This window comes from Mustela erminea, chromosome 14 (assembly GCF_009829155.1).
Source record: "Mustela erminea isolate mMusErm1 chromosome 14, mMusErm1.Pri, whole genome shotgun sequence".
In the NCBI taxonomy this organism is placed as follows: Eukaryota; Metazoa; Chordata; class Mammalia; order Carnivora; family Mustelidae; genus Mustela; species Mustela erminea.
In genome coordinates, this window is record NC_045627.1 from 18,196,025 (window position 1) to 18,217,903 (window position 21,879).

The window sequence follows — 21,879 nt, forward strand, 5'->3', positions numbered from 1 at the left end:
AAACACAATTTGTTAAAATGCTGGCCACTGACCTTTAAATCCCTCCTAGAGGCACAGCCATAGAAAGCTCAACCTTTAATTTCAGCAAGACTCTTCCTGTGTTATTTTAGCTGGTGTCTATAACTTATATTCAAAACCAGCTTTTTATTCTCTTTTAAATTTCAAGTATTATTTATCAGAGACACAGGTGCTAAGAATGTCTGCTTCACAAGCTTATATTTTTTTTACATTTCACTCAGGAAGTACTGAGAACTTAATAAATAGCCTTAATGATTCCTTTTAACATGAATTTTTTTAAAAAATCACTTCAGTTCTTCAATTCTAGAGAAGTAAACAATTTACTAGGGAACTCTTTCATAAAAACTATATATCCCACAAAATAATACTGATTGGGCTAGTAAAATGGAAATAAACACTAAAATGGTAAATAAGCATCAAGCTGGTGGTGGCTTGCTTACCAGTGTGCAATATTAAGGCTATTAAAACAACATCCAGGTTGGAGACTGGGGAAGAATATCATTAATGATTAGCAATGTCTAACATCAGTCAGGAAGAGAGAATGATATTAAAATTTTCACTGCATTTGCTATTTCTGGAAAAAAATCAATACAAATTTATGGGTAAAATTCAATAAAAAGCAAAATTTGAACATTATAAATTATTTTACAGTAGTAAGGTTATTGTAAAAATTTCAGGCCTTAAATAAGTTTGTTCTTAAAATCGTTTTATATTGGTTTTCAATACAAAGGGGTCATCTATTGCAAGTTTTCTTACAGTAGCATGTAAATACTTTCAACCATTATAGAGTATCTGGTACAAGAATTATCCTCTGACTAGAAGCAAATCTAAAACTGGGCAACCATTTTGGGCACTAAACAAAAGGCAGCACAGGCTTACAGTCCTTCAGAAAAAAGGAACATGAGGTAACTCCCATGACTACCTCACTTTCAGTGTGAAGGCTCTCTTCTGACACAGGGGGGAAACAGAACAAATGCAACAAAGGTCTCACTGAGGTAAAAGGCAGACATTGAGTTTGGGGGTGCTAAGACAGCTGAAGTTTGTAGAACAAAAAGGCAGAGAAAAGGGATTGAATAGGAGAACCTCAGAAGTCTGTGTGGAAATTCACCTTTGGTCCTTGGCCAAGAGTTGGGCTGCATATGTGCAGGATCTGAAAGCATAATGGAGATGACACCAGAGATAGCACAGCCAGGAGGAGGAGTTCTGGCCCAGCCAGAATGGAGAGACTTCACTGAAGCATACGAGGTATTCAGCTGAGCCCCCAGAAAGGCCACACCTTAGAATTGAGGACCATGCCCTAAGACAAAGGACAAACCTGAAAGAAGCCTGCCTTAACAAAAAAAACCAAGCCTAACCATACCAGAAGAAACGCCTGCCAAAATGAAACTCAACACCCTTAAAGAAAGTAACAATCCAGATTCCCTACAACATTACCTTTCACAACATACAGCATATCAATCACGACATTAAACAATTAAAATTTATTAGACATGCAAAGCAGAAAAATAAGACCCATGACCAAGAGAAAAAAGCAGTCAATAGAAACTAATTCCAAGATGAACCAGGTGTTGGAATTAGCAGATATGGACTTCAAACAGCTATTATAAATACATACATGAATAAAAGGAAGATAACTACAATAAGTGAAAGAATGAAAACTCTCAACAAAGAAACAGAAACTATAAAAGACAGAAATTCTAGGCCTCAAAAGTTCAGTACCTGGAAAGAAAAGTCTACTCTTAAAAGAAGACTGGAGACTGCAGAAGAAAGCTGTGGCAGACTGCATTTTTCAAGAAGGACTGCATCATCCATCTCACATAGCTCTCTTTTCAACCTAACTTTAACACTTCTTCCATCAATTGGTAAAGTCTATTGTTCCTCCCCCTAGAACTTGGGCACACCTTTGTAACAACCTGAATCAAGAGAATATAGCAGAAGTGGTATTATGTGATTCCTAAGACTAGATAATAAAAATGTCAAGTACTTCCACCTTGGACTCTGGATTTTCACTCTTGGCACGAAGTTAACACAATATGATGAAGCATGAACTAACCCACATGGAGAGACCACTTGGAAAGGCCAAGTAGAGGGGTGCTGGCCAATAGCCAGGCTGAAGATCCAGATAACAGCCAGCATTTACCAGACATGTGAGTGAAAACACCTGTAGATGATTTGGCCACAATTTGCCAACTCATTTCTAGTCAGGGAGTCCCAGACTCCAGATATTTTGGAGCTAAAACAAGCCACTCCACCATGCCTATTCTGAATTCCTAACTCACTGAATTTGCACTTGCAGATAAAGTAAGTAAATGCTTTAGATAATAAATACGTGTAGAGGCAGCTTGATATGCATAAATGTTAGCTGGAACACAAAAATATGAATCTGACAACAAATTAGTAGTAATTATCTAATCTGAAGAACAGAAACAAGAATTGAAAAAATGAACACCTTGTCAGTGACCTGTGTAACAATACAAAGTAGTTTATCACCTGTATTACTGGAGTCTCAGAAGGACAGGTGAAAGACAATGGGACTTGAGTGGCTCAATGGGTTAAGCATCCAACTCTTGGTTTCAGCTCAGGTCATGATCTCAGGGTCCTGAGATAAAGCCCCACTTCGGGCTCTGCACTCAATGCAGAGTCTGTCTGAAGATTCTCTCTCCTTCTCCCTTTGCCTCTCCCGCCCTGCTCTCTCTCAAATAAATAAATAAATCTTAAAAAAAAAAAAAAGATAAAAAAAAATAGAGAAAATTTGTTGCCATCAGACCTACCCCTCAGGCTGAAGGGAATAATGGGAATAAAGGTAAAAGAACATTTTTTCCTTCCCTTTCTCTGAAACACAAGTGTATAAAGCAAATAAAGTAACACTGTATTATGGGATGTAATACATAGGGAGACATAAATTCTTCTTTTATAAGGTTCTTACATTTAATGCTCACAATATCAACTCTAAGAGGACTAAAATAAACTAAAATGTGTTTTCTAATCCTTATTGCACAACCTCTAAAAAAAAAAAATATATATATATATATATAGCTAGAAAGTCAACAGAATTAAAATGGAATACCTAAAATTATTCCATTAATCCCAAAGAGTACAAGAAAAGAGGAATGAAAGAGAATAAGAATGAATGAATGAACAAAGGAGTATTGAACAACTAAACACAAACAGAAAAATGGTAAACAAAACATTTCAATAATTATACTAAATGTAAATGGACTAAATACACCAATTAAGAAAGTCAGTGATTATAAAGCAATTTTAAATTTGATCTTATAGTATTTTTTAATGAAATATAGTCTATGTAGGTTTACATATACTTGCTATATAAACTGGAGCACTCTACAGGCAAAATAAAACACAATGTTCAATTGTGAGGAATGCAGGATTACATTAAACAAATGCAAAACTCAATCTAGCTGCTCTACACACTTATACCAAATTAATAAACTTGTTCCAATAAAGGTAGGGGGGAGGAATCTGGGTTGCAAGATAAACTTTCTTTATAGGCCTCAGAAATTCTGTTACTACTCTGGTGAAGTTACTATGACAGTCCAGGGTCTGATCCTCTACCTTCTGTGTAAGATGTAATCCTATCAGTAGAGCGAATGGTACTTTCGTTCAGAAACAAATTCAAACTCATGTCATATGACTGATACATAAATATCATAAAGACCATACAGCAATATATTAATTTCCTTGAAAAGTCCAACTGACACAGGAATTATCCACATCTTTATGACAAGTTCAATATATTTCCATAAGGAGACCCACCAAAAATTGAAAGTATAGTGCTGCTGAATAAATGTGAAATCAAAGAAAAGAAGCTAGTTAAAGCAACTTCTAACAAAGACATTTTGATGTCTCCATCTTTACAAAAGGAATTGTCTTGCCAAAAATATCTGAGGCTCATTGGCTAAAGCCTGGCCATGCTTTTTCCATGTTTCAACAGCTAACTGATCAATCCACCCACCGGAAGGGCTTCATGTAGACTAAATCTATTCTAGACAATTAAATTCAAGCTTTATTGGAAAGCCTGAGTCATTCTCTTTCTTGAAAGTGAACTGGTATATCTGCTTGTCAATATACACTGCTACTAAAGTTTATATTATTAGAGCATTTGATCACTTTTAAATGCTTGGAGAATTGATAAAAATTCATCTTACAAATATTTATTGAGTACCTCCTCTGTGACAACTACTACTGTATTTACAGGGTAGCACTGACAACCACAATCATAATAACAAATGCTCCTAGAAGTCTGGGAGAAACCCAGAAGCAAATCCTTTTTAAAGATATCCCATTCAGAAAAGACTACTACTCCAAAAATAGGTAAAAAAGAAAAATTCATATCTGAAAAGAAAAAAAAAATAACTACTTATTTGCTACATTTTTCTGTAGCTAACTCATTATTTGGCACCCTATTTAGTTCTGCTGCATTCATGTTAAATTAAAATTTGCTCATATGGTGCCTGGGTGGCTCCGCAGGTTAAGCTAAGCCTCTGCCTTCAGGCCAGGTCATGATCTCAGGGTCCTGGGATCGAGCCCTGCATTGGGCTCTCTGCTCAGCGGGGAACCTGCTTCCCCCTCTCTCTGACTGCTGCTCTGCCTGCTTGTGATATATCTCTCTCTCTCTCTCAAATAAATAAAATCTTTTTTAAAAATTAAAATTTGCTCTTAGAACTCTAATATACCTGCAGCTGCCATTGCTACTACTAAAACATGAAATTGGGTTGTTGTTTTATTTTTTAATATGTAAGTCATCTCTGCCTTAATCCCATTAACACAAGCAAGCCCCAAACACTCTTTTCTCCTACTCATTTTTAGGTTGTCAAACTTAAGATCAGTTATACATCCAATACAAGTAAAGTATCCTGTTAAAAATGCAATCTTAACACTTGCCTGCACAGTACTGCCTTCTCCTCTATTACGTCAAGTTAAACACAAAAGCAAAACTAAGAGTTTTATATTAAAGTCTGATCAAAGACAAGGATCCCCAGTAGGAAAGAAAATCTATTCTCTCAAAAGAGGAATAGAACTAGAGGAAAAAGAAACAGCAGAGGAAGTGAGCTATCAGTGAAAAAATTCAGAAAGCTATTACTATGAACTAAAAGCTGCCAAGCACTTCTCCAAAGAAGCTGTAACATTTTGCACTTTTACCAACATGGATTAGAGTTCCAATTGCTATATATCCTTGCCAACGCATTATTACCCCTTGAAGTTTTAGCTATCCCAGTAAAATTTGAAACAGGGCCTCGTTATCTTTTAATTTCCATTTCTCCAATGATTTATTTTGAATATATTTTAATATATTTACTTATCATTTAAGTATTTTCTTTTGTAAAGTTTCTGTTCAAAATTTTTTTTTGTCTTTTCTTTATGGGGTTGTCCTCCTATGAATTTTTTAAAATCATCTTTATATTGCATTGAGTTCAAGTCCTTTGGATATATGCATTGTGAGTACTTCTTCCAAATTTGCTGTTTTTGTTTTTGTTTTTTAATTTTACTAATGGTGTCTTTCAAACAACAGAAGTTTTTAATGCTGATCAAGTCCAGCTTGTGAATTTTTTCTTACCCGGTTAACTTCTTATGTACTAAGAAATCTCTGACTTGGGACGCCTGGGTGGCTCAGTTGGTTAAGCAGCTGCCTTCGGCTCAGGTCATGATCCCAGCGTCCTGGGATCGAGTCCCACATCAGGCTCCTTGCTCGGCGGGGAGCCTGCTTCTCCCTCTGCCTCTGCCTGCCATTCTGTCTGCCTGTGCTCGCTCTCTCCCCTCTCTCTGATCAATAAATAAAATCTTTAAAAAAAAAAAAAAGATATCTCTGACTAAACCAAAGGTCACAAAGATTTTCTTCTCTGTTTTTATCTATTCGTTTTATAGTTTTACATGTTACTTTTATACTTCTATCTACAATATCCATTTGTATATAATATGAGATTTTTTTGTATTATCAGAAGCAATTGTCTTCATACTGATATTCAGTTGTTCCAACACCATTTGTTAATATGAGTATCCTGTCCCCAGTGAATTCTCTATCATCTTTTCTAACAACCTATGTCTGAGTTTTCCTGTAATCTCTCTTCTGTTCCATTAACCTAAATATATATACCTTTTTTTCTTTCAGTAATTGTATCATATGACCCAGCAATTCTTTTGATGGACATTTAACCAAAAGACATAAAAATATATGTCCACAAAAGTCTTGGCCATGAATGCTCACAGCAGCTTTGTTCATAATAGACCTAAATCTACAATAACCCAAATGCCCATCACAAGTGAGTGGATAAATAAATTATATCGTAACCATACGATGGAATACTATTCAGCAATAAAAAGAAAAAAGTCATTACTGATAGAAGCAACAACCAAGGTAATTATGCAAAGACTAAGAAACCCAACCAAAAAAAGTACATACTCTATAACTGCATTTATATAAAATATTAACACAGTCAAAACTTAACTACAGTGAAGAATTAGAAACTGCCCAGAATCAAGGCTGGGGGACTGACTATAGGGAGACATGAAGAAAACTTTTATGGCACTATAAATGTTCTAAATCGTGACTGTGGCGATGTTTACATGGATGTATATACATGTCAAAACTCCCTGAACTGTACACTTAAAGTGAATATACTTTACTGCAAATAAATTATACCTCAATAAAGTTGATTTTGAAAGTAATCTGATTACAACTACCAACATGTAAAATGCAACCCACGTCAAAATATCTCAAATGTATTTTGCTTAATACCAGAGACAGAAATACAACAAGTATATCACCTTCAGGAATGAGAACTTTTTAGAATGAAAAGCAAAATGACATTCAGAAAAGCACTGTCCAGGGTGCCTGGGTGGCTCAGTCATTAAGCATCTGCCTTGGGCTCAGGTCATGATCCCAGGGTCCTGGAACTGAGAGCCCTGCATCAGGCTCCCTGCTCAGCAGGAAGCCTGCTTCTCCCTCTCCCACTCCCCCTGCTTGTGTTCCCTCTCTTGCTGTGTCTTTCAATAAATAAATAATTCTTTAAAAAAAAAAAAAGCACTGCCCTATAGAACTTTCCTCAGTGATGAAAATGTTCTGTATCTATGCTGTCCAGCACAGAAGCCACTAACCGCATGTAGCTATTGAAAACTAAGGCAAATAAACATTAATGAGTAAATTTATCTTAACTAATTTAAACATAAATAGCTACATGTGGCTAATAGCTAACATATTGGACAGCACTGGTCTAAAACACAGAGATCATTGAAAAAACACAACAGACCACAATACATATGCTTAGGAAGGTAGTGGAAATGGGTACATTCTTGGAATAGAGCATAAAATTAAAAGAGGAAAGTTACAGTAATTACTGGGACTTTACAACTGTCAAAATACCTATTGACAAAGTATTATTTTCTTTTTAATATTTTATTTATTTATTTGACAGACAGAGATCACAAGTAGGCAGATAGGCAGACAGAGAGAGAGGAGGAAGCAGGCTCCCCGCTGACCAGAGAGCCCAATGCGGGACTCGATCACAAAACCCTGAGATCATGATCTGAGCTAAAGGCAGAGGCCTAACCCACTGAGCCACCCAGGCGCCCATGAAAAAGTATTTTCAACCATACGCAGTTTTCTAACAAATTCCTGGTATGTTTGATTAATTTTATTAGTAGATTAATACAATAAAGAAGAAAACTAAAATTCTGGACGTATTTCTAACCTAGAATGAGGAACAAGTTTCAGCGGAAATGCCAGGAAACAGGGAGAAAGTGTTCATATAATTTTAGAGTTCACGTCAGACAAGGAAGGAAATACTGGCATAGTTAGATATGATACAGATCAGTAAAACGGATTTCAAAAGCTTCATTTAAATAACAGGCTATGAATTCACAACTCAAAATCCAAAAGGAAAGATTACAGAGAGACTAATTTAAAAACTAAAATTCTGTATAAACAATCACAAGTGATACTAGTTTAAAAAAGGCAAATGAACAGAAATTATCTTAGAAAACCAATCAATACAGTTGCAGAGAATTCACTCACAATGTTCAGATTTAAAAGGTTACAACTGGGGGGGAAAAAGGGAAATAATCCTAGTGGAAAAAAGGGAAATAATCCTAGATGAATACAAAAGAGCATATATAAAGGAACATAAGAATAGTAAAGACAAAAGAAAAGGCTTGAAATGAGGAAAATGTCTGGATCCAAAAAGAACATTAAATAAGGTAGAACTGCACAGGTTAGAGAGTCTTATGACACTAGAGCCAGAGGATAAGCAGAACTCCAGAAAGAAAGAAAGAAAGAGAGAGAAAAGGCAAGGCTAGGCTTAGGAGCCACTAAATTCCCTTTCACTTCTATTGTCTCTGTCCACGAGAAGGTTTGCTCTGATTCAGTAACTCAAGAGTGGTGGATGCATGACATTTTTCTGGATTAAAATTATTTCAATTTGCTATTTAAGCAAGGTTATTTCTTAAAGAATATTCTTGAACCAACAACTGTGAACAAAATCTTTGACATTCCATGATTAGACATATTAGTAAAGCATACAGTTAGCAATCAATAATTTGAAACAGAGATAATCCATCAAGCTCTCTGTAACAGCTTCACCTGAATCTCGCAGTCATAAAATTCAAAAGACCAGCAAGGCAGGGCATTATAAAATTGTCTTAAGAAAGAATACCACTAACTTCCTTAATTTTTGAAGCGTTCATAAAAATCATTAAGAAAAAAAAATTTAAATATGCTGAAGATAGGGTCAGTCAGTATACATGTACACACCAAAAGGAAAAAAATATGACCAATAAAGATCACAAAGTCGCTTAATCTCACAATTAAAGAAATGCAATAAAACTCAAATTACCAAACAAATTACAAAAAGTTTAAGTCTGATAATATTGTTTGCCAAGACTGAAGGGGGAAAGATGCTGTCATACATGTTGGTGAGAATAAATTCCACTGTGGAGAAGAGAAAAACTCCACTGCTCCACTTCTAAGGATCTACCTTCAGTAAATACCTGTTAAAGGACACCAAGGTATGTGTGTGAAAATGTTTATTAGAGTGCTGTTTTCAATAGTGACAAACAAGAAATAACCTCCAATATGGATTGGAGGGGACTGTTTATTATGGAATGATCATAAAATGGAATAAAAGCCAATAACAAAATCAGTTCCATCTCCATGTCAGTATGGAAAATTCCTAAGTATGGTAAATGGGGAAAAAAAAAAAAAGCAAGATGCAGAAGAGTAGGCACTATGTTCCCAACTATTTCTCTTAAAAAGTGGATGTAAGAAGAAAACAGTTTCTTAGGGAAGAATACCTGAAAGTTTTAATTGTAGGTATCTTTGGGAAGAGAGTCTGAGGATAGGACGTGTGAAGTAAGAGAAATTTATAGGAGGTATTAGTACTCTTTAGGCTGTTCAGCATCCACAAGCGTTCTAATTTGGAGAGAATTTCAAGAAGTGAGAAGCAAATATTCCCTTCCTTATCTTCCTCATCATGGGTGCAAGTCTAACACCAATTAGGTCCTCCTACTCTGGACACTGAATCCTAGGTGGTGATAGCAAGGGGCAAAGGAGTCAGATCACTGAAAGAAAGCTCCAGAAGTGCTGAAAGCTTATAAGCACAGTCACCAACATGCAGTCAAGGCAGCAGTACCTGGGATAGCAAGTTTTCAAGCAGCCATGTCCTAAGCAGAGACTGCCTTATTGTAACCTCTTGACCATGCCTTGCTTCCCTCAAAGCAAGGCATGGTCTTTTGCTTCTGCAAAATTTCTAAGCCTGATTCTCTACCTATGAGCTATCTAATATTTTTCAAATAATTCTTTTCTGCTTAATTAGAGCTACTTTCTGTCATGTGCAACCCAGAACTCTGACTCTGTTCTTCTATTTATTATCCTATAGCTGTTCTGTTTTTTTGGCTTTTGTTTGTTTTTATGTTTTTTGGGGTTTTTTTTTGACTAAGAGTTGGTAAAATACTTTTTGCACTCCCTTTAATAATGTGAACTATACAATTTCTTATCTAGCACTTTGTGCAACAGTGAGACTGGCAGGAGAATAAACAATCTATTTAAGAGAAAATATCACAGCATTTTTAAAAAGGGGGGAGGGTAAGTTCTCTCAAAGAACTTGAATATTACTTAGGAAAACATTCACCATGGCTGCCCCTCCCACTTCCTCCTCTCTCCTCCCAAGGATTTCATGCCCACAACTGGCTCACTGCCTTATAAATTTGATACAATGGAAAAGCGGAAAAAAGCAAGAAAACAGCACTTTCCAAAGGGAAATGGGAAAATTTAACTACAGATAACTTGGAAAGTAGACTAAAAACTTAAGAGCAGAGAGGTAATAACCTCAAAATGTGGAATAGAGTACAATCTAAGACACACTATACCTTACTTCAAATAATTTCAATATATAATAATCTGAATTCATTAAAGACAGCTGTGAGAATACAGTCTTTAGTTTTTAGAAGTCTTTTCTTTCCTCAATTCCTATGAACTCCTATGAGCTGCCAAAGTGCATTTTAAAATTCTTTTTGTCAAAGGAATACATAAACACGTATTCCAAAAGATATAAAAAAAAACTTGTAATAAGAAATTAGCTGAGGGAAGATGGCAAAGTAGGAGTCACCAGGAATCCATCTCCCCACCTAAACAAGAATTATACTGGCATAATCTGACTAGTGTAACTATTCTGGAATCCTGGAGTCTATTCAAAAGCTTGCAGCTTCTAGGGAAAGGCTTAGACAGTAAATCACAGTTAATTTCAGTCAATTTCAACTCTCACTATGGTAGCAGCTACCCACCCCAGTGCCCACCCCCTCACCTCGCAACAGGAAGCCATGCACATATGCCTAGCACAGCCTACACCAGCTTATGGGACCTTGTCCTCCAAATATCAGAGATCTGTGTTCTGATCATTGGCTGCTGCTTCTGATTACACACCTGCACACACAGAAGCAGGCCACCACTGCTGAAATCCCCACTGATGGAAAAGGCTTCCAGGGGACTTAAAGATCCAGAGCCCATTTTTTCCCTTCATTTCCCCCCTTTTTCCTCATTTAGGAGCCAGGCATTAAAGACTTGACATCCATTCTTGTGTGAATATAAGTTTGCAACTCTTGTGGGTAACTACCCAAAGGGATACAATTGCTTGATTTTATGGAGTATGTTTAGTTTTTTAAGAAACTACCAACTGTCTTCCAAGTGGCCATACCATTTTGCATGCTGTGGGTTTTTCATATATTGCCATATTGGATAGTACCAGAGTTTTTGTATGCTACATACTGGATGATTTCACCTATATGACAGTATAGAAAAGTCAGAAGTATGGAGACAGTAAAAAAAAAAAATCAGCAGTTGCCAGCGGCTGGGCTGGGAGGAAAGGGACAAATAGGCAGACTGCAGACTACTGTTAGAGCAGTGAAACCACTAGGTATGTTACTATGATGGTGGATACATGTCATTAAAATTTTTCCAAGCTCATACAACACACAACACCAAGAGTGAGGCCTAATGGAAATTATGGATTTTGTATGATAATGATGTCAGTACAGGTTCATCAATACAACAAATAAACCACTCTGGTAGAGGGCAAGGATAATGAAGGAGACTATATATGTGTGAGGGCAGGGGGCATACAGGAAAGTTCTGTACCTTCTAGTTGAATGTAGCTGTGAATGTAAAATAGCTCCAAAAACTAAAGTCGATTTAAAAAGAAAAACTCCACACCCTATAGCTACCATGATATGCGATGGTAAAAGACAAAAATTGTCCTCTAAGGTCAATAACAAAACAGGAAGTCTGTTTTGCTACTTCTATCCAAAAAGGCAACCATAATAAAAAGGAAGAAATAAAATTATCTGTTTGCAGATGACATGTTCTATATGTTTTTACATGTACCTTAAAGATTCCACACCAAAAAAAAAAAAAAAAATCATCAGAATAAACAAACTAAGCAAAGCAGCAGCATACAAAATTAATGTGCAAAAATCAGCTGTACTTCTATACACTGACAATGAACAATCCAAAAAGGAAAATTCCGTCCATGATAAACACCAAAAAAGAGAATCTAAGAAAGAACTTAATTAAGGAGGTGATATACAGAGAAAACTATAAAACACTGTTGAAAAAAAAAATTAAAGACCTAAAAAAATGGAAAGACACCCCAATCTGATACTGTTAATATTTCAATATCATCCAACAAAATCTACAGATTAATATCATTCAAAAATCCCCAAAACTTTTTTTTTTTTTTGTGCAGAACTAGAAAATTCCATTAAAATTCATATGGACTCTCAAAAACCCTCAATGGCCAAAAGACTCTTGAATCAGAGGAACAAAGATGTAAGACTCACAATTACTGATTTCAAAATCTACCATAAAGATACAAAGTGTTGTACTGGCATGAAGACAGACATGTATGCCAACTGACTAGAATAGAGAACCCAGAAATAAACTCTTGTATATATGGTCAAAAATTCTCTGACAAGTGTGGAAAGACCATTCAATGGGGAAAGGATGGTCTTTTCAACAAATGGTGTTGGGAAAAGTGGATATCCACATGTAAAGCATTAAGTTAGACCCTTATCTTAAAACATAGTCAAAAATTACTTAAAATGGATTAATGATCTAAGCAAAAAAGACCAAACACTATAAAACTCTTAAAAGGAAATACAGAAGAAAAGCTTCATAATACCAGTTTAGCAATGATTTCTTGGATGCGTCACCAAAGGCAGACAACAAAAAATAGTTAAATTGTACTGTACTGCATCAAACTTTTAACTTTTTGTTCATCAAGAACACTATCAACAAAGCAAGAGAATGGGAGAAAATATTTGCAAATCACATATCTGATAAGGGATTAATATCCAGAATATATAAAGAACTCCTAGAACTCAACCACAAAAACACAAACTGCTAAACATTTCTCCAAAAAGATAAACAAATGGGCAATAAGCCCATGAAAAGATGTTCAACATCACTAATCATTATGTAAGTGCAAATTAAAACCACACTGAGGTTACCACCTTACCACCTTACAACTGCCAAACGTCTAGAGTCCAAAAGACAAGAAACAAGTATTGGTTAAGAATGTGGAAAAAAAGGAGCCCTTATGTACTGTTAGTGGGAATGTGAATTGGTGCAGCCACTATGGAAAACAGTACGGAGGTTCCTCAGGAAATTAAAAGTGGAACTGCCTTATGATCCAGTAATTCCACTAATAAGTATATATAACCAAAGAAAACAGAAACTTTAATTCAAAATGATACATATACCCCTATGTTTACTGCAGCATTATTTACAATGTCCAAATTATGAAAGCAGCCCAAGTGTCCAATGACAGATGAATAAAGAGATGATTGATACACAAACAATGGACTATACCTCAGCCATTAAAAAGGAATGAAATTTTGCATTTGCAACATGGATGGATATAGAGTATTACCTTAAGCAAGGTAAGTCAGTCACAGAAAGACAAATACCATATGATTTCACTTATATGTAGAATCTGAAAAAAAAAAAATTTAAACACAAACAAAAAGCAGAAACAGACCCTTAAATACAAAAGGGAGCAGGTATGATTATGGACAAAATGGAAAAATGGGTGACGGGGAGCAGGAGATACAGGTTAGTTATGGAATGAATAAGTCATGGTGATGAAAGGGAATATAAGTCAGAGTATTCTATGGTGACAAATGGCAGTTATACTTGTTAGATTTTTCCAATCACTACATTATAAACCTGAAACTAATATAACATATATGTTGACTATACTTCAATTAAAAGGAAAAAGATCATGCGGCAAAAAGATCATACACAAAATTAGAGTCCCCAAAACTGAAAATCATTGGTCATTTTTCTGGTTCCTCTGGAACTTGAGCTATATTGTCTAGACTCAAATTTAAAAGAGGAACAGAAGAGGAAAGAGATGGAAGGCCTCCTATTAGGTGATGAGAAATATAAGACTGAATCAACCAGATGCTTAAATAGGCCTTCCAAGAAGGGAGACCATAGGCCTCAAATTTAGACTTTGTAAGTTGTTTCAAGATAATTACAGTCATTCTAAGTGTGTACGCTAGAAGTACTGATGTGTCCAATGTGCACATTTTAAATACCTCTGTTTCTAAAACCTTCTTTTAGCATTTGTTCATTTTTTAAAACAGAGGGCCAGGGTACATGAGAGTGGCCAAGTGGCTAACACGAATTTCCTAGAGCGCTGGTTCCCAGCAAACAAAGCAATCATCAGCTATCATACTCCAGAAGTAAAAAGAATGGGAAAAATCTTAGAAAGAGTCTAGCTAAAATAAGGGTGCTTTATGCCCCGTCCTTTTCTTCTTGCTTTTGGGGAAGGGGCTTTGCAGGAGAGGTCAGTTACCAAGGCTCATAGAGAGAAGGAAGTTTCTCAGGTTTCTGCTTCTGTAGCTGACATGTGTGACTTCTTCAAGTTACAGACACCACTTCACACCCATTAGGATGGCTCTATTAAAAAAAAAAAATGGGGCGCCTGGGTGGTTCAGTGGGTTAAAGCCTCTGCCTTCGGCTCAGGTCATGATCCCAGGGTCCTGGGATCGAGCTTCCTCCTCTCTCTGCCTGCCTCTCTGCCTACTTGTGATCTCTGTCTGTCAAATAAATAAAATCTTAAAAAAAAAAGAATGAGGAAAAAAAAAGCTCAGAAAATACCAAGTGTTGACAAGGATGTAGTGAAACTGGAACATTTATTCTTGCTGCTGAGAATGAAAAATGATGCGGCTGCTAGGAGAAACAATATGGTAGTTCCTCAAAAAATTAAACACAGAATCACTATTTGACCCAGCCACTCCATTTCTGGGTATACAACCAAACGAACTGAAAGCAGCAAGATGCAGATACTGGTACACCCATGTTCATATCAGCATTATTTATAGCAGTCAAAAGGCAGAAGCAACTCAAGTGTCCATCCATGGATGAATAAACAGAATGTGCTATATACATACAAGGGAAGAAAACATGGCCAATATAGGCCACAACATGAGTGCACCTTGAAAACATTATGCTAAACGAAGTCACATGCTATGCTAAGTCAGTCACAAAAAGGCAAAGATTGCATGACTCCACTTATATAAGGTGCCCAGAATAACTAGTTACATACACAGACACAGAAAGTAGAACAGTGGTTGCCAAGAGCTCAGAGTAGAGAAAATGGGGGAGCTACTATTTAATGCGTACAACCTTTCAGTGTGGTAGGAGAAAAAAAAAGTTTTAGGCTGTACAATATGAATGTACCTAAGGCCACTGAAGTATACACTCAGAAATGGTTAAAATGGTATAGTTTAGTGGCACCTGGGTGGCTCAGTTGGTTAAACATCTGACTCTTCAGCTCAAGTTCTGATCTCAGGGATGTTAGATGGAGCACCGCATTAGTCTCTGGGTTGGGCATGGAGCCTGCTTAAGACTTTTCCTCTCCCCTCTGCCCCCTCACTGACCCCTCTCTCAAAAAAAAAAAGAAAAAGAAAAATTTAAAATAAAATTTTAAAGCCCCTTTCTTTATTTTGATGGTTTATTCTCTTATTTTGTTAGGGCACATGGTCTAGGAATTTCCTAAGAAATGTTGCATGGTGGATATATTTTTTTTCTTGTTCTTGAAGGTCTTTCTTTCCTCCTTTTGCACTTGACTAATGGTTCGGCTGGATACAGAACTCTAGGCCGAATGCAGAACTTGTAAAGCGCTAGTCCTCCATCTTCCATCTTTACATTAGATTCATAGATTATGAGAAGTTAGATGACATATATATATTCCTAATCCCTCCTAAATGATCCCAAAAGCTTTTGAGACATTCTCATTATTTCTGGTATTCTTAAAGAAATTATGTAATAACTGCCTGGTATTGGCCTGTTTTCATTCGTTGTGCTTGGCACTTTATAGCTTTTTTTCAACCTGGAAACTCAAATCCTAAATAAATTTTCTGGAATATGCCTACATAGGCATATTCTGGTGTACATATGTATGTGGTAAAACATTTCATCCTCTGATAGATATGGCTACTGAGACAATCAGCTTTGGAATCTCACAGACTAGACTCGACCCTCAGCTCACTACTTACCCACTATGGCACTTGGGGAAGTTAACTTCTTTTAAACCATATATGAAATGGGGACAGGTTAATTGTAGAGATTTTTAAATAAAATGACACATGTAAACAGCTTATACAACAGAAATAATGAAAAATAAGTGTTACCTATTATTAAAATCCTAAAAGCTAGATTGATGCAGATACTATAAACACTGTCAAACCTATCAAGGATCTGCTATTTGTAAGGAAATAAAACTAACAAAAGAAGTGGGAGGCAGCCAATGGGCATAGGCTTTTCTTTTTGGGGTATTAAAAACGTTTGGGGACTTGAGAGAGGTGGTGGTTACAAAATATTGGAAAGGTACTAAATGTTAGTGAATTGTTCACTTTAAAATGATTGATCTTGGGCACCTGGGTGGATCAGTGGGTTAGACCGCTGCCTTCGGCTCAGGTCATGATCTCAGAGTCCTGGGATCGAGTCCTGCATCGGGCTCTCTGCTCAGCGGGGAGCCTGCTTCTTCCTCTCTCTCTGCCTGCCTCTCTGCCTGCTTGTGATCACTCTCTGTCAAATAAATAAATAAAATATTTAAAAAAAAATAAAATAAAATCATTGATCTTATGTTATATAATTTTTGCCACAATAAAGAGAAAAAAGGAAGCAGGAAAAAGAAAGACAGTATAAAGGAGAAGACAAAAGTTGTTGAAATGGAGAATGGAAACAATACTCTTTCCTCTAAATTAGTGTGACACTTTCCTCTATATACTCTCTTTTAATTCTTGGAACTGAACAGCCAATAATGATATTGTTGGGAAGACAAACAATTCCTTTTTTATCGGACATTAACACATAAATAAAAGGCTGATTGAGAGATCGACATATAATTAAGAGAAGATTATTTTAAATTTCTTTGGGAAGAATGTATAAAACAGGAAAGTTGGAGAATATATATATATATACACATACACACACACACACACACACACACACGAACAAAAAAGCTGATAGTATAGAAGACAATGGATAAAGTCTTTTTTTTTTTTAATCACTATGTATCAGAAACCTCAGCTCTAAGCCTTCTCTTATGACAAATATGGGAATCTAACCGCATCTAAAATCTTTCCAATAAAAGGGGAAGTAAATTATTTCCTACTGATTTCAGACTAGGGGGAAATATTGTTACATGCATCTTTTTTCATTTTCAACACTTCACAAATTGTGCTCCAAGAAACACGGTTTTAGAAATATGTTATTTTAACACAGTACAAAAGAAATGAGAGAAGGGAGAATGAGGGGAAGAAAAAGAAAAAAAGGAAAAGGAAAGCAGCATATTCGAATTTCATTCTTGGGAGATTTGCAAGGCATAGTAGTGTATTAAAGGTTCTGCAGTAAGAAAGCCAGTTCACCTCTATTAAACCTACATTTGGCTGATTTATTAAGTACAGAACAGTTCTTAAGCTATGTCGGTTAAACACATAATGCATCATTTTGTTAAAGGCTGCTTAGATGTATACCAGATAACATATAAATTAGGGTAATTTCAATATTAGCCCAGGGGGATAAGATTACCACACATATCCAAGAATAATCAATTATCTGAATAAAACATTGTTTCAAATTACCAGCTGGTCAGAGCAAGAGCTTAATGGCAATAAAGGAGGGGAAGAGAAGGTAGGAATAAGAGGAAAAGAAGAAAAAACAATCTGGGAAGAGTTAGCTCTTCATCTTCCTTTGTTGATATGTCCTTATCCTGACATGTCAATTCTGATTATTAAGCCTAACATCTGCAGTTAAGATAGTAAAAAATTCCAACTTGGTTCACTTCTCCCCCACTTTCTATTTTTTTACATTAATTCCTAACCCTAGGAGGTAACCTCAAAAGGAGAAGTTTAAATATTTGTTACTTGAGTACCTTAAGTATAAAATTTCACATTGCCGTAACAATCCATATCCCAAAACAGTTAAATACTGCATAATTTAAGCATAAAGGCAATTTGCAATTTCAGTTTCTTTTACTCAGAACAAAGATGTACAACACCAACAAAACCTGAACCTGGAACAATATTTCTTGTTTGGGGGAAAATCATAGAAAAAAACATGGATTTAGAGAAGTAAAAATTCAAATAGATAGGGCAAAGGAAAATCCAAATGGAAATACGTTTATGAGGAAACTTGTAAGAAGATAAAAAGACATGCTTTTCATTATCACTTTATCATCTTTGAACCAAAAAGAAATCACTACTGCTTATTACTACTATTTCCCATATTGTGGGAACCAATCAAGGAAATGAATCATTTAGGTATTAGAGACAGCCAATCCCTTAGAGAAGTTAATCCTCTTCTTGGAAATTATTTTACTTCATAGGGGAAAAGCTACAGCTACCTTCCTGGTGACTGTTCCTCCTTTTTCTCATAAAAGAAGTGGAGTGGAGTGAGCAAAGGAAGCCAACGAAAGCCTCAACAGCCATATATATCCCCAGTCACAAAACTGGAGGGGAGCAGGAGGGCAAGACAAGCCAGGCATGCACGCCCTAGCTATTCTACTCAGCAGATCATTCTTCGTCATTTACAGGCTACCACCCTTGCCAAAGGGTGACAAGATCATTTGGCTAAAGCAACTACTGGCTAAATAACAAACCATACACATAAATCTTTTTAAGGAATAACAGATTTGAAAAAGACAAAAGCTAGATAAAATAGATACATTAAAGTGGATAGAATAAACTTCAACTTTGGTTACTATTTCACAAATTAAATTTGTGAATCTTAATTCAGTGGCTTAAAGGCAGGAGTTGCAAAGTTGGAAGATAAAGATCAAAGCACTGGTAGCACAGTATTTTCTTGGTGAGAGTATCAGTCTAAGGTCTGAAAATGAAATGTGCTGATCCAGAAACCGAACTTTATCAGTAACTTAAAGATGATCAATCGGCTTCAGTGACTTATTCACAGTCAGAAGAGAGCAAAGGGAGCAAGCACCCCAGGTAAACTCACCACAAGGAGGCCCTTACAGTGACCCAAAAACCTGTCCTCTATCCATAGTATTCATACTCTTTTTCCACATGAGTACTAATCTGATCTGGTTAAGTAGTACTTGGTTGAATACAGAATTATATAGTAGTAATATAAAACAGATCAACCTGCAAGGTATTTCATCTAGGTCCTAAGGGGGCTTAATAAACACTCCTGCACTTCAGGAGATGCACTGCTCATTTTCCAGATTCTCCATCTCTCTCGATGCAAAATTTACACCCGTCATTCTGTTTTCCATCACCCACTGTGTTTTCTGTACATGTGTATTATCACTGACTAAGCCATATCAGGCTATTGTTCTCGTGGATCTGATATTATGCATCCTTCCAACTGTGTCCTGCCCAACCATGAGAAGACACATTTATTTCCCTATTTTCAAATTCTTAAACAGTACTTCTGACAGCCCCATGTACCTCTAACTGTAATAAAACTACGAAAAAGTAGTCTGGTTTTTCTGTACTTTTTGTAGATACTGATACTGATTTTAAAATTCTGAACAATTTAAACACAACAACAGTCCAACTGGACACAACTCAATACTGCAAAATGTAAATATATACATTGGTTCAAAGCAAATTGTTAAAAATTAACCACTTAACAAAACAACTTATGGCTAGCTCATAATAAGGACACAGACAATTCATATACTCAATTATATAAGGATTCTACATTTGCATAATGCTTTACAAAGTGCTCTCCCATTCAAGATAACATTAATTCTAATCAAATATTTAAATTGAAAGTCTCCAAGAAAGAGATTTCTCTAAGAAGATAAACAAAATAATCCAAAATTTTAAACTTTAAAAGCCATTAAATTTTCTGATGTTTACAGTTAATTTTTCATACATATATATTTTTGCTTTGAAATGAGAAAATATATTAAGACTACAACAGAAACAAATTCCTTCTCTCATAAAACATATCACATACTCTTAGGTTATACATGTGTTAAAATTATTTAAATCAGTCTTGAGAAATACAGTTTCAAGCTGGATAATAATTACACTTAAAAAATCATGCAAGTTTATAAAAGAGACAAAGTCAGGCCTTGGTTTGCCCAGCAATTCCTGTCCAGATCCTCTGTACCAAATTACTTCTTCAAATGCTTAGTATACTTATGCTCCATTATAAACTGTTCTATGTAAAAAATACATGCTATCAGTTATCTCTACCTTAGAATGAATAAATTTAAGTGACTGAATACACTCAAGGATTAAATCTAATCCCCAATTGTGAAATAAAAGACAAAAACCAGACTGTAACTGAATCCAGGACTTAAATTGGTAAGAAGCCTTAAAAGGAATGCAGGAAATCCTATTACATACACCTAACCATGTCAAAGGTTAGTTCTTATCAAATGAGCTGTATCCCATTGAGGTCCATTAAACAAACAAAAAGCAGTTATAGAGCACCAACATAATAAAAAGAGTTCACATCACAAAGCACATCATTTTCTAAGACTTAGAAATCTTCTCTAAATGAAAATATAGCATGAATACATCAATATTTGCAACAGAAAATTAAGAGTTCTTACCTTACTACATCATCAATATTGTTCCTGTATACGCCTTCAAGTCTTTCTGCGGGAAACCCCATAGCAATAATGTTGGGATAAATATCTGAGTACTTAAGTTAAGGAAACATCTGAAATATACAACAATGCAAACTACATGTACATGTTGTAAAACATTAGCTGATTATAAAAATCACTATACCTATGCTAGTAAAAGGATGTCAAATGTATTTATCTATAAACCATCATGTGTAATTAAGAAACACAGGTACATAAAATTAATTCCCAAAAAAATTCTCAAAATAATTATATGGCAAAATAATTTTCAAATCTCTTTACCTAGTACATTAAAAGTAAGTACATAAAAATTAAGGAAAAAAGTAACTTCCACATTTACACTATTTAGGCCCACATACATGAAAACAAAAACCACAGACTATAAATCAGAACTGAAGTTACCTTGGGACAAAAACCAAGTATCAAAATAAAAACAAAAAAAGCTACACAACTTCTCATTTTTCATTGTTACAAAAGGCACCACAGCATAGAGAAAAGTAGATACAATTAAGAATTAGGAAGCCAGATTTAAGACCTGGCTTATGCCGCCATCCCGTTGTATAACCTGGACATGACTTCATCTTTCCAGGCTTCAATTTCCTACTCCACAAGATTAGGTTGAGACAACCACAATGATCTCTTCCAAGTCCTTGGTATTTGTGACTTAGTAATACTGAACTAAGGTAGAAAGCTTTCCTCATTCACTATCAAGGTAATCAACATTTAGCATGCCATTCTATTTACTTATGTTACACACTGTAGTCAGCATAAAAACAAACTTCTGTGCTCCAGAAGAATCTGCATCAAACTAAAAAAACAAAACAAAACAAAAATACCAACCAATCTACATTTCTATGCATTTGTCAATAGTGGCAGACCTCATTTCTTCCCGAGTACCATTATTCCTCTCTCTAATCTCGTGATTCTTCTGAGATGGACCTTCCAAAACAGCCAAGCTCATCTGCCCCAAGCCTCCCTTCAACACCCTCCCTGAAGTTCTCCATCTACCTACTCCTGGACCCCATTTGATCTTCAAGTACAATCCAAAATTCACCAAATCCAGTGCCTTTTTGTAGATCTTTTTTCATCACTTTTCGGCTGCTTTCACATTATTGAGTTAATTTCGGTATTATTTTCAATTGAAAATAATTATCAAGTTACTAAAAGCTTTTTAAAATTATTTTTTTAAAAGGCTTTATCCATAGTTTTACCACACACTGATGGG

The 21,879-nt window shown here is 35.6% G+C and overlaps 1 protein-coding gene across 4 annotated transcripts in view; it reads right to left on the reverse strand.

Moving 5' to 3' along the window:
* Positions 1–21,879, reverse strand: part of PTEN (phosphatase and tensin homolog) — a 108,555-nt gene that overhangs the window by 61,739 nt on the left and 24,937 nt on the right. For all 4 annotated transcript variants that reach the window (XR_004278723.1, XM_032313430.1, XM_032313428.1 and 1 more), the window contains exon 3: positions 20,619–20,703. Coding sequence is in view for 3 of the 4 variants with exons in the window: in XM_032313430.1 (XP_032169321.1) it covers positions 20,619–20,703 (85 nt within the window). In the remaining variant the exon portion in view is untranslated. The remainder of the gene's footprint in view (positions 1–20,618; positions 20,704–21,879) is intronic.